Genomic DNA, 13,955 nt, shown 5'->3' on the forward strand with positions numbered 1-13,955 from the left:
TATAGATCACCTATTTTACGTTTTTTTCTTTTAGGATATTGAAAATCTAAATATTTAACCAACATATTATAAAGAGTTTGTGACTAAATAACAACTACATTGGATCGATTGGAACCATAGACTGTAAGAAATAGATTGGAACACAGGTTATTTGTGTCCATTTCCATGCAAGGTTTCTACCCAACAGTGATGATTTACAAAGGCACTAGAAAATGTCAGAGATCTTATTAGACCAGTTGGGCCACAGTGGAGGGAGGGAGTGAGTTGCAATACCTTAAGTCTCCATGCACGTTTGTCCCGGATGAAAAGCTCATGGCTTTTGGAACCAGCATCTAGGAGGGACTGTGATGGCATCCCAAGCTTCAGCATGATGGATCGCATCTGAACAACATCACGTTAGCATTAAAAAAAAAACAGCACAACAGTAACACAGTTAGTAGTATACAACACGTTTCATGTAACTTGACTTGAAGAAGTGCAGGTAACCAATACCAGATTTTCTAATCAATAAAAACAAAACTTAGATTTGATTCATGTTTACTTTTTAGAACATTAACTAGCAAACAAATCTCTTAATAACTTATACAACAAATCGTCTGTCGGTGGAAACATCAGATGTCCAAACTGTTACTTTTCAGGATTAAAATTCAAAAATAGCTAAAGCAGATCTACAAGCTCGAAACGTGGATCTACTACTTTGGTGCTTTTGTGTGACACTGTAGGATGATCAAGTAGGCTCAGTAGGTACTGGTAGGGCATAAGTTTCTGACCAACTACAGCAATATATAAAAACAGAGACACCATGTTGAAAGTGTTTTTAAAAAAAAGGATCTGGTTACATTGGCTGCATAATTGCTGATAGCAATGTATCAAAAAGTAGAATAATGGCATATCTAGCTGGATTACCAAAAATAGGATCTACATTCTACACAACAGTCACAACATTCTACAAGCTCACAACAAAATAGTAAAATACTCACCACTTCATATTCAGAGTCTCCAGTAAACAGGTATTCTCCCAGCACCCCGGCAGCCATAAAGCATCCCAGTGACCACATGTCAACAGCCTCTGTGATGGGAAGACCCAGTGACACTTCTGGTGCTCTGTGGGTAGAAAGAATACAATGTGAGACATTTTACACTTGACTTTTCGTTTGCACTCCTTACACTTTTAGGGCAAATGGAATGCTTACTGTGGCAGCTGCTTCCAATAATACAATGTAAAGAGACTACGGTACATGAGAAAATAACCTTAAAGTCACTGAGAGGCGACGGGATGGGCCAGGTTGTCAAGACACGCTCTGCTCCGCATACAAAAGGAATTCCCTGGATCCAAAACAATGCGTTTAAGGGGTTTATTAAAGCAATATGAAATTATAAATGACTCAAAGGGTGCTCAAACATAAATCAAAGTAATCACAGCGATCCACGTAAATAAAATAAAGCCAATATGAATTGAACATGGTGGACCCTCTTGTAAACAAGTGTAATGCTTAATTGGGTCGTCCACACAGTTAACAGTCTTTGTATTGAGTTTGTGCTTGAAATGTACTGTAATTCTGCAAACTGTTAATAAACATTTCAAGCAATCAAAAAAGCTTATGCAATGACAACTTACAGACTACTAGTATATTGTCACTGTGGGGTGGACCTTGTATGTACAGAACTATTACTTTCCAGGGAATGGACAAAATAACCTGTGTTCCAAATCGATCAGTCGTGACTATAGGATAAAAATCTTAACATTTCTTGTTCAAAGATTTTCAATTAGAAACCTAGCAGATCCACAAGAATCAAGATCACAATGCACTTTAGACTTTTAGACTATGGAGATGCTAGGTTTCTGCCCCACAGCAACAATATACACGTAAAGTAGACAAGTTAATAACAAAGACAACATGTTTATTATGTAAATGCAACTCACCTAAAATAAGGATGTTGCATCTTGCATCCTTGTTGCACCTCAGATACATCTGTAGCCAGTCCAAAGTCGACGAGTTTGACTTTGAAGGGACGTTGATGTTGATCGACCAACATGATGTTGTCTGGCTTGATGTCTCCGTGGATCAGACCCACAGTCTGTAGCATCAGTAATGTTATGGCAAGCTGAAAACCAACAACACAACTGTTAACACTCTGCAACGCTGTGGCAAGATGAAAACCAACAAAATAACACCATAGAAATATCTGTGTTTGTACCTGTTGTATGATGGGTCTAATCTCCATCAATGACAGAGGTCCACCTCTGTTATTGATGAAGTCTAAGAGATTACAATCCAGAATCTCAAAGACCAAGCATCTGTGTCCATTGTACCAAAAGCTCTTGTGAAAGCTCAACAATCCACATCTGTCTGGATGCAAGGCTTTCACCGTTTCCAAAATGGACACCTGAAAATACAAGAACATACAATGTTATAGTGTGTTACTTTCAGCTGGGCTGTCATTCCCATTCTGGGCATTTTTCAAACAATTTCAAACATGGTATACATTTCATAAAATAATCCAGAAAATGGCAGATCTACAAGGCAAGATTGTATAAATTAAATTTACAAAGTATATTGGGTTTACCATATAAAGATAATTTTAGTTAGATGCTAATTTGACTACTTAATCAGTCAAAACAAACACCAAGAAGTGCCTAGTTAACATTAACAAGCATCTACTGATGCACACTGCACAGCCTTGGCTAGCCCCGCAAGCAGAACCCAAATGTAGTAAAGTTTCTGAGACTTTGATTACTTTAAGCGACAATCAAATTTCATAAAAGCTTTATGTAGGGTTCCGAGAGGGGCTAAGCCTTGGCTTAAGTTGGACATAGTGTTGTTTGCGCTCGTTGTAAATCACTCTGGTCTTGAATCTAGCCCCTTTCGGAACCCTCGGTTACCTTTTCTGTAGTTTGGACGCGGTAACCTATGGTAGCGACGTCCAAAATTCAGAAAAGCTAACCTAAACCGAGGGTACCGAAAGGGGATAGTCCTGACTCCTGCATCGTACTACTACCACTAGCCCCGCAAGCAGAACCCGAATGTAGTAAAGTTTCTGACACTTTGTTTACTTAAGCGGCAAACAAATTTCATAAAAGCTTTATGTAGGGTTCCGAGAGGGGCTATACTACCACGTACCCGTTTCAAAATTGCACATAACGCTAGGAAGCAGGAGGTTGCGTTTTTTAAAACGAGCGTTTCCTATCTCCAACGAAATTCCTTGACAGAAAGTAGCTCACAACATCCATCACAACATGGATGAACGTGGATTTTTATTATGAAACAAACACTTTACCTCGTTCTCTGCTACAGCAGCGTGTTGTTTTTCGACGATCTTAACGGCCACGGTGACATCCGTGTCCACGTCGACACATTTAACGACAGTGGAAAAGTCACTGGCTCCCACGACGCTCTTGACGAGATAACGGCAACCCTCGCCTCCTTCCAGAACCTCGTTCACGCCGAATACTAACGGTCTCGTTTTGAGCATCATCTTCAACAAGTTCAAATCACCTGTTCAGAGCGACGAGCTTCAAGTTCAAGCCTTCAACACAAACCGCAAAAACTCGAGTCAAAAACGCCAAACTAAACAGTAGCCAACAATCTGTAGGAAGATCGCTTCGACAATAAACCGTAGCAAAACTCGAATTACAAACGGTCGATTCCGGATCAACTGGCAAACGCGACCGCTCTCCAAGATGTCAGCTGATGGAATGAAGCTGAAGGTGCTTAGGTGCAGCTCAAATTCAGCAGACGCGCTCTGATTGGTCCATCACCTGGTAAGCGCACGTGCGTAACACGTGAACACGTGACGTCGAGACTGCCTCGGAGTCGGGACTGAGAAACAGCATTAAGAAAGGTTTTAACAATATGTGCGTTTGTTTTTAACGTATAACAACTGTTTTTCTTTTTTACTTTGTGAACGCCAGACAATGATATGAAGTTTATGAACAGTGGTTTTTGATGTTTTTTTTGAGGGCTGGAGGATGGGCGTGGGGACATCGAGTGACGTCACAAGTAGGCGTGGCCCATGGGTACACCATATCGCGATTTAATAATTAAGTGAGTTTATTTTATTAATAATACAATAGTAAGTTGTAACCTAGTCTAACCTGTGGTGTGCCGTGGTGTTTAACTGAAATAGGTGTTTATCTGGCTGCTGCATGCTTACAGCGTTTCAGCCTTTTCTTTTGTGTTGCATAACTTTCATTAATGTTGCATTATTAATACAGGGGTGACCTGAGCAAAGTCGCGGTTCACTCTACAACCATTTCTTTTCGCAGATGAGTGGGACCGAGGCTACTCTACAACTCGGTAGGTGGGGGTACTGCACGACATGATAGGATTACCACCCGCCATAAAACATCAACAAGAAGAAGAATTTGCAACATCCGCGGCGGCGCCATTTGTTTTGTTTTTCGATGAGGAGGGAGATCCATCATGGCGATGCACGCTAAGGTGACTCCGCCACAGATCCCCGACACTCGTCGGGAGCTCGCAGAGCTGGTGAAGAGGAAACAAGAACTGGCTGTAAGTTACTTACAACCCGCAGGCGTTTACATTGCGTCTCGTCAGAATCATCGTACGGTTGTAGCGTTTCGATGGGAATATGCTAAGCGAATGCTAGCTGCATATGCCAAGCTAACCTCAGCTAGCAAGCTGAGCTTCCGGTATATGTGGCTGTACTGTATGGCTAGCGCTAGCTTGCTAACGTTAGCTAGCACAACAGAGACTAGCTAGCACAACAGAGACAGCATCTCTTACGTTACGATAATAACACTTCACAATGACGATTACACATAAGCTACAACTGTAGGCATGAGGGGGGGAACGTATTGTTCAAGGGGGGGGGGGGGGGGGGGCTTTCTGGGTTCATTCCCTGTTACATTCCCCATCCATTAGAGCCATTGTTAGTCTTAGAATGGCTGTGATCTTACATATTATGTATTTTCCATAATACAACACAGCCAAATATCACTCCCATGCCCTGCCCGCCCATCATTTAAAGTTGTGGCGCTGCAGTGTGTACTCACCCAATAATGAATTGCTCTGGCAGAGAACTTGATTAGTGATTAAAATATCTACACTTTTCAACTACCCAGCGGGGTCTGACATGATTGCTGGAGTGGACTGAACATACACAGTGGACTGATCAGGCGTCATTAATTACCCTGCACCTGTCATTGTGTGCCCATGATGTGCTCCACAAGGAAGTTTTCATATGTGCAGTCAGTCCTGCTATAGAGGGTATGCGTGTGACATCATCGTACCTGGACGTTATGCGGGAACGCCCACTGAGTGGTAAAAAACAACTTTCTTGACAGCCCATTCATCCAAACAGAAAAGTCCTGTCTGATTGCATTAAACAATGTTAAACTCACCAACATTGCAGCTGAACGAAAAGCTTGAATTATCCTCTATCTGCAACGTTTTTGTTTCATGAAAATCCACCATAGAAACGTTATGATCTACTTTCTGTTAAATGCCCTGCATTTGATTGTCAGTTTGGAAGTGCTTGTTTTCAATAACACAACATTTTGCTGCCTCCTGCATTAGGTGACATTTAGAAACAGGTGGCGAGCGCTTCCAAACTCCAACACTCCATTCTACACAACGTTTTGCCACTCAGTCTAGATGAGGGGAGCGTGTCCTGATGGGAAAAATCATGCATGTGCATACTCTCTATAACACGCCACAGTATTCATATTATTCGCAGGCCCTTGATTTAACTCTTGAGTATACAAACTGTAAACAAATGGACCCATTTGGTTACATGATCTGTACATTCTGAACTGGCAGATGCATTATTATCCGAATTCAGAAGCCGTTTTCCTGTTTCTTCAGGAGACATTGGTGAACTTGGAAAGACAGATCTATGCATTTGAGGGCAGCTACCTAGAAGACACCCAGATGTATGGGAACATCATCAGAGGATGGGACAGATACCTCACCAACCAAAAGTAAGCAAACCATGGCAGTATATGGAAAGATCAGATGCATTATAAAGGAAAAGTCATGAAATGGAGTTTTACATTGGGGCGAGAAGGGCAACCTTTGCTCGACTCACTTCATGCTGTTGTCTTGTTATGCCTTCGTAATAGGAACTCCAACAGTAAGACGGACAGAAGAAATAGGAAATTCAAAGAGGCAGAGCGTTTGTTCAGCAAGTCGTCTGTCACCTCAGTTGCAGTGAGTGCCTCTCTCCCTTTTCAAAATAATCGCAGTATATTCAAGGTGAACAGCTTTCACCTGATGCAAAGTGAGAATACAGGGTGTTCTCTTTTGTTCAACAGGCGGTTTGTGCACTTGGCGGTATACCAGATCATATGAACGAAAAGCGTGAGTCACCAGATAACATGAATATACTAAAATTGACAGCATCGGCAGTTTAACTTTTTGTGGTGACCGACTGGAGGATGAGGTGCTGAGTTTGTACTGTTTTTCTTTTCACCTTCAGGTGAGCCAGGCAGTGGCACAGAGAGTGACACCTCTCCGGACCTCCAGAACCAGGAGAACGAGCCCAGTCACGAGGACACGGAGGACGCAGACGGAACCCTGCAGGATATGAAGCCACAGAAAGCTGCCTCGTCCTCCTCAGGCAGCCACCATGGCAACCACAAGAAGAGGAAGAACAAGAACAGACACAGGTTAGATACAAATGAAAAGTATTATTGAGTTTAGACTCTAAACATTAGGCTTATAGTAAGTAGCTCCCATTTGTTCTTTAGAATGCAAAGTATGCAGAGGAATCGGGAGCTATGGAACTGCAAGTTGCTTTGGTCGATGTATTACCCTTTTGTTATAAGGCAACTTTTGGCATTAACATGAATCCTATCATTCTATTGAAGAGGATATGAATATGACAACAACACTCCCCTAGTATAGACCCCTTATCAGACAACATCGCACTCGAGAAGAACCAGTATGTGCGTGCAGGCTGGCACCACATGAACCCTACTGATCATAAGATGCAATGGAAAAGTGGTCACTGCACTCAAATGTTAAAAGCAAAAACACCGCAAACTTACAGATGCTGTTTTTCCGCAGTGTGGAGGAAGAATGCTTGGTATTTATAGTCTGATCTCTCGCTTGAAATATATAATCCTTGGTTTCTGTTGTGTGTGTGTGTATAAACAATAATGGCAATTCAAAGCAGCCAGTCAAAACCACACCTACAGTCGCTGTGGTTAGACCAGAGGGAGATGCTCGCGCAGCTGTAGCCCATCAAGCCTAATTTGTGCTCCATCCCGCGAAAGTGTCACGCGTGCAGAGAATGGCCGTGCAATACCATTGTGCTGTGAAGTATGTCTCGTTAGTAGGAGGGCCAAAACAAATAATTGGTCTGTGTTCTGCATATCGAGAGTTCATACTCGCAATGCTGTAAAATGGTCATGTAAAATGTGTTTTGACAAGAGGAAAATTGGGAAGTTTATGTCAGATTTTCATGTACTTGATAGAATTTGTTTTGTCATCAAAGGTGCACTTTAATGTAAACAATGAGAAATGATCTCCACTTCAGAGACTACAGTAAACAAATTACAGATTTTCACAGCCTCGTTTAATTTATGGCATAATCTTCACAATCTTTCTAAGTAGGACATAGCTTCTGATTGTTGTACTAACTACTGCTGCTCTTTTCCTTCCCCTAATGCTGACCCTTTCCCCCACCCCCAGTCCTTCTGCCATGTTTGATTATGACTTTGAGTAAGTCTGAAATTTTACTTCCTGCTCCCATGGTCTTAGCCATAGACATAGAAAGGTAGTCGCCTCTTCCGGCTCTGGGGCGAATGCTCTCAAGTGAGGGCAAGCTTCCATCTTGGTGCCAAGGAAGGGAAGTGAGTCACGTGACTCCGCATTGAGACTCATGAGTCATGTCCATATAACTATGGGCGCACTTCCGCCCTCAGTTTGATACAGGTCACTCCAATGAATTGCAGCGGCGAATGAGGCGTCTATCATTCTATGTCTGTGGTCTTAGCTGACTGCAAACCCCATCCTACTTCTCCACCGTCTCTGTCCTGCTCTTGTTCTCCGTCTGCTTCTGTTGACGTAGAGTTTTGCAAGGTCTTTACACACCGGGGGTGCGATGAATAAATAATGTGAAAATTATGTGAGTATTTCACACACACATATATATATATATATATATATATATATATATATATTGTTTTTTAAATATTTAGTTGATGCCTAATTCATACAGGTTGATGCCTTTTTTATTTGTGGTGAAAAATCTCAACAAAAAAATTGCATCACTTAATAGTTGCTTATTATTTGCTTTCTTTGGGGAAGCACCCATGACATAAATAGTTAAACAAATGTATATTTTCGGGCGAATTAAATGAATTGCATGAATACAACTCCCACGGTGTGTAGGGCCCTAAGAGTGGTAGTTACTCCGTCATACTGCATGTTCAGCACTTCATTCGTGAGCCATAATTATTCTATATAACACATCAGCATGCAACTCTCTGGATTCTATTAGATACTTCAGATGTAATACTGTAGTATCAACACATCTTCAAGTTTCGAGTCAACCCCAGATTAATTCCAACGGCTCAAGTTGTCCTATTCTTAGCTGGTTAATAAAGAACCGTCTCTAGTGCTTTTTAACATGATTGGTGAGGCTACAGATTACGTACATAGAAAAAGAAACAGGTGTTCTTGTTATGGTCTGGACTCTGTTAGTGTCTGTCACTGCAGCAGTGCTGCTTTTCGGCCATGGCTACATTGAGCAACAAAAGAAACGGGAAAGCTTTTTATTCAGTGTGATATCTAATTTAAACCGGTTTGTTTTTTTCTGTTGTAGGTTTGACATGAAAGTAAACAAGAAACCAAGAGCTGTAAGTTGAATTCTTAATTTCTTACAGTGCATCATTTTTAGTCGTGATACAGTGCTCGATTACTGTATTTTATTAAAATCATGCCTCCGTCACAGGACTATTCAACTTAATAAAGAAGATGCCTACGTGATTATAGACCTAAACACCTGGACACAGAGGAGGCCTATGGTCACAGTTTCTGGACTTTGTACACCTTTGTTGGTTGTCATATTTCTGCCTGTACCATGTAAATTGACATTCCCCTTTGCTAACTTTTGGATACATTTGTGTTTATGCTTTTTTTTTTTTTTTTACCTTACAGTAAAAGATGAATGGTCTTGCATGTTACTACAGGCCCAGCCTAGTAGTAACGCCATATTGTATAGTGTTTAAAACATATTTATTATGTAACTGTCATGTTTCCCCATTGTAACATTTTGTTTTTTGTAAGTAATAGTACTGTAGATCATTATTATTGCCCCAGCTTTTATTTCAAGACTTATTTAGCATAAAATTGTAATAAAACAACAAACTTTTTTTATCATTTGTCTTTAAATATGAATTAAGGGCATTATAAATTGTGGTCTTGGTAATTACAACAGCCTATGGCAAGAGAGAGAGGTCATAGCTTGGATAATATTGGCATTTCCCTTCCCTGTAAGACTGTAATTACTGCCTTAAACCAGTGTTGCTTCTTGTATAACCCTGTCATGTGCAGTTGGAACTTGGAGGCCGGTTAACTTTGATGAGGCTTTGAACAAATTCTTGGATGTCTCCCGAGTTTATACTCTTATTTACGTTCCTCATCAATTGTTTTGAGATGACGGAATTCGTTTACACAGGTTTGTTTTTAAAGTCCAAATATGATCCGAGTGTTTACGTACTAACATTATGAAATTGTTATTGCGTTCCTTTGTGACAGTTCTCACAGTGTGAGTTTAGTTTATGAAAATAGTAACCACTATAACCACTACAGTGAGGAGCGACTTGATGTTGCTCAAGATTGTATGGCAACCCCATGTTTGTTTACACAGTGTAGCCTGCTTTACATCAGTTAGGGCTGTTTTTCCGTGTGGCGTTTAGTCACAAGAGATATTAAATTAATTTATGCTGCTGATTTATTGTTCAGTAAAATGGTGTAATTAAGGACTAGACATAAGAACTATCTTTGGCTGTTGTCACCATGAAATACATAAACATTTCACTAGGTGGTGCTAAAATATTAACCGACCAACACTAAACAGAACAATGTCATTTTTAGTGTAGTTACACTTCTGAAGGTAAAATCTACTACAGTATGTGTTAACCAATATTTTTTAACCACAATGAATTATTACATGGAATTATGAATGCCCTTGTCAGTCAGTCATGCTGTCTTTTTAAATGACCATGAATTGTCCATATTCTCACAATGAAATGTCCGCATGTCACAAACAAACAAATACACGATACACGAAACAAAACAACTGGGAACATACCGTACAGTATGCGCCTTCTGCACAGACTTTTAGGAGTTCAGTTAAGTTCTTGTTCTTTTTTATATTATTTTCTTTCTTATCTTTTGTGGAGACTCTCTGACATGAAAGAGCTCCTCTCTTCACCTCTGCTCTGTTTGTTCTGCCCAAACCCAACAGGTGATTGAAAATCGGTGATTAGCTGCTTAGGTGAGTCTAATTCAACCTGCCCATGAACCAGACAAACAGACCACAAATACAGAGCACAGTAGATGGCACTATCTCACCATGCATTTACCAGACAAATACCAAAATATACAGTTTGTTGCCCATAACAAAAATACAATTTACCATATGCATTTTCAGAAAAATAAGCTAAATAAAATATTACAGCATACCCATAACTGGGACAGCTACAAACACTAAGAAGCTGTAGTAGTTCCTAGTATTAAAGCAGAGAACTGTCTAAAAGGATCTTGCTAGGATGAACACGGATACCCTGGCAAAGCGGAACTGCTGACAAACTAGATGATGGAGGGACTGTCTGGGAGACGTACATCCTTGGAATGCATTCCTCGGTTTTATGCTTTTCTCTGCCACACCATTTTGAGTCACATTTCATTTGGAATGTATGACACAATTACTGTGTTTTATTTTTCCGGCATCCCAACAGCTCAGTCTCTCCTCTACCATGCATATTCCTGTCATCCTTTTTTTTGTGGGGACACGGTTGAGCACTTTGCTCTCAGTATGAACTGCAGTCTTTACCTGGAGAGTGCTCTTAATGGATGATTATATATGCTGTACTTTAATACAGGGTTCCTAAGACATACTGGACATTTTTCTTTACTTAACCACAGACTGTGTCACAGTAGGTTTATTTTTTTTATCCCCACCCTGTCTCCTCCCGTTCAGTTACCATCCAACTCTAAAAGAGGGAATGGTTCAGACTATGTTACATTTGAGTCCATGACTCACTTACCAGTTACAGTTTAAAATGTGCCCCGAGGATGATCAGGTTGGAAACTTGTTTTATGTTCACACTAGATAACATTCCAGTTGTAATCTGTGGGTGGGGGGCGGGGGGCGTAATGAGGCATGACTGTACATACAATGTATTATGGGGTAATAAGTCTAACAAGACTCATGGAATGCCATTGGATGCCACAACGATTTCCTGTACTTGTACCTGTAATTTGACCACCTGTAACTACAATTACTTTTTAAGTCATGAGTGGGGATGACTATTTCACAAACCTACCAGGACTTAATTGAATGGGAGTTATTGGATAATGTAAGAGTCTACATTCATTTAAAACTAGCACCTAAAACAGCAGAGAGATAAATGGCATCACGTGACCGTGACGCAAATCCCTCTTCAGTCAAGCTTGTGGGTGGTCACTGTTGTGAGCCTCTGATTGCTTTAACAGCTTCCACCAGCAGAATTCTGTTGAATGTGGTTCTTGAAAGCTTTTAAGTTACCCATAGAACCAGGGGTTAGGACTGGGTGGATTACTTTATAGGCTACTGTCTGTAATCTATAATTACATATTGATTTCCTTCATACATTTGTGATTATTTGTTATGTACAGCTATTTCACTTGTGTGTTATAGGGGTATCTCAAAGCAACATATACAGTAAAATCCTCAGTGTTTTTTATTCATAACTTTGATTATACACTCAGAGTTAGATTAACCCTGCAGATTTTACTGTGTAACATTGAAGGATGTGAGACTCTGACATGTTTGTGGGTGTGAAGGAAAGTTGGCATATGGGTATGAGTGTGGTTCACCACCCCTCACCAGGGCTTGGTGGTATGCAGCCTATAGTCTTATGCCTTCCCCTGTGGCTAGCCAAGTCTGAAGAGCGCTTAGACTGGGTATTGATAGATCGGAGTGGTATTTCATCTTTTGTCCACGTCAGTGTATATTAGTAATGTAAGACAGGAGTCTTCAAGCCCTAGGGGTTCTTCAGAGATACTGCAGTGGGGCCTCCAAATCTTTGTGTAATGGGGACTTATTTTATTTTTTATTTTTACATTAACCACTTGAACCACCTCTCATCCCTATTTTGGGGGGAACATTAGCCGAAAATAGAAGATTTACACGGTACATTGGCTATTTACAGCAAACAGGTTTGGTGTACAGGGCAAAAAGATCAGACCAAGTACGAACCCAAAGGAAAGGTTTACAAAGTATTGAGGGTTTGAAGTGGTTAAACGTCTGAAAATACACTATCATGAATCCAATATGCAGTGGGGGTACCGGCTTCATCTCTCTCTCAGCTAAGGGGTCATTGGCCTGACAAACATTGAACTCCTGATGATGTAAAGTTTAAAGTTTATAAAGTAAAGTTTATGAATCCAAAAATACAGCTAAAAAGGGAGGTAATGGGTGTGTTTTTGATGGTGACCTTGATGGGCTCTCAGATTCAGCCAATACACTTGGCCCTTTTCTCAGACACCAATTACAAGCAGCAGAGCCAAAACCCCATAGCCTACATACACCATCCAGTGTGGAACACAGAAGTGTGACTTGTGTCTAACAGAACGTCAAATGTACAACTTAAACTGACACTGTATTCCAGTTTACAGCACTTTAAATGTCACAATCACAATGTATAACCTAGATTAATTGCTATTTCAAGATATGTGCTGTATATACATTTTCTTTATGCTCTTCTCACCCACAAACATTTTATAGTATCTCTGTCTCTCACATCCTTCAATGTTACACAGTAAAATACTCAGGGTTAATTTAACTCTGAGAGTGTACAAATGTAACCAAATGGACCCATAAGCCTATTTGAATACATACAATTCTGATGAATTTAAAATGGAGGACCCTTATGTAAACAAGTCTTAGCAGATTTTGTATTGACCTGTACATTCGTTGAGCTGCCTGTACCCATTCTACAAACAATCCTTGCATAAATTAATGTTTGTTTTTAACAACCTCATCATTTCCATTTTTTGTTAACTGTAATCTACTGATATTTGTACAATGACTTCAAATATCAAGTCACAAAGCTGCACACACATTTTGTTTTTGTAATGTAGCGCATTTACACTAATCTTGCTAGTTTCCATCATATACCCAACCCTGACAATGTGAAAGTGAAATCATGAATGTTTGCCACAGAGATTCACTAGCTTCTCCTGGCTTCTCAAGCCTGTCCCCTCCTCCTCCTGGGACCAAACATGATCTTTTAAATCTCGGACAACAAGGTCAAACATATTTCAGGAAGAGTCATGGGAAAAGCCAGAGCTGAACAACAGCACAACATGGCCTTTTATTTTTCATCAAGGGTTGATCTTGTGATAAGATTTTAGTGGGATACAGAGACGTAGGCAGTCTTGTCTGCACTTACACTGTAGACACTGAGAAAGGAATAACAAATGGAACCTGTCAATAAACACACGATTAGAATGCACTACTCTGTGATAGTTCAAGATAAGCATGACAGCCAACGTCCCATTTTAAAAGCGGAGCTAAACCAAGTGGCTTGGATCGAGTTCAGCAGATCAACTATTTAGTGTCAGCACTTGTCAATCCCAGCTGTATCTAGCCTATATTTAAATACAGAGGCTCTGGCTGGCCCCTTAATTTTCCTCTCCTTCAGAGTATGGTTCACACAAAGTCCCTAATTTTAAAAGTGCTGTTTTGAGTCCCGCTGACCCTAGCTGCCACAAATG

The 13,955-nt window shown here is 40.5% G+C and overlaps 1 protein-coding gene and 1 long non-coding RNA gene across 2 annotated transcripts; one reads left to right on the plus strand and one right to left on the minus strand.

Annotated features, from left to right (window-relative positions):
- Window positions 1-273: 273 nt before the first annotated feature.
- Window positions 274-1,328, minus strand: LOC308331420. The gene is made up of 3 exons (XR_013965597.1): window positions 1,252-1,328; window positions 981-1,104; window positions 274-381 (listed from the first exon to the last, which is right to left on the minus strand). It is a non-coding gene; the product is annotated as an uncharacterized lncRNA (long non-coding RNA).
- Window positions 1,329-4,198: 2,870 nt separating this feature from the next.
- Window positions 4,199-9,346, plus strand: meaf6 (MYST/Esa1-associated factor 6). Its single transcript, XM_080786969.1, has 7 exons — window positions 4,199-4,514; window positions 5,829-5,944; window positions 6,086-6,173; window positions 6,278-6,323; window positions 6,442-6,631; window positions 8,794-8,827; window positions 8,923-9,346. The coding sequence occupies exons 1-7, from the start codon at window positions 4,425-4,427 to the stop codon at window positions 8,935-8,937; spliced, it is 579 nt and encodes a 192-aa protein (XP_080643095.1). The 5' UTR covers window positions 4,199-4,424; the 3' UTR covers window positions 8,938-9,346.
- Window positions 9,347-13,955: the final 4,609 nt, after the last annotated feature.

This window comes from Protomyctophum bolini, assembly GCF_963924005.1.
Source record: "Protomyctophum bolini genome assembly, chromosome: 17".
Taxonomy (NCBI): domain Eukaryota; kingdom Metazoa; phylum Chordata; class Actinopteri; order Myctophiformes; family Myctophidae; genus Protomyctophum; species Protomyctophum bolini.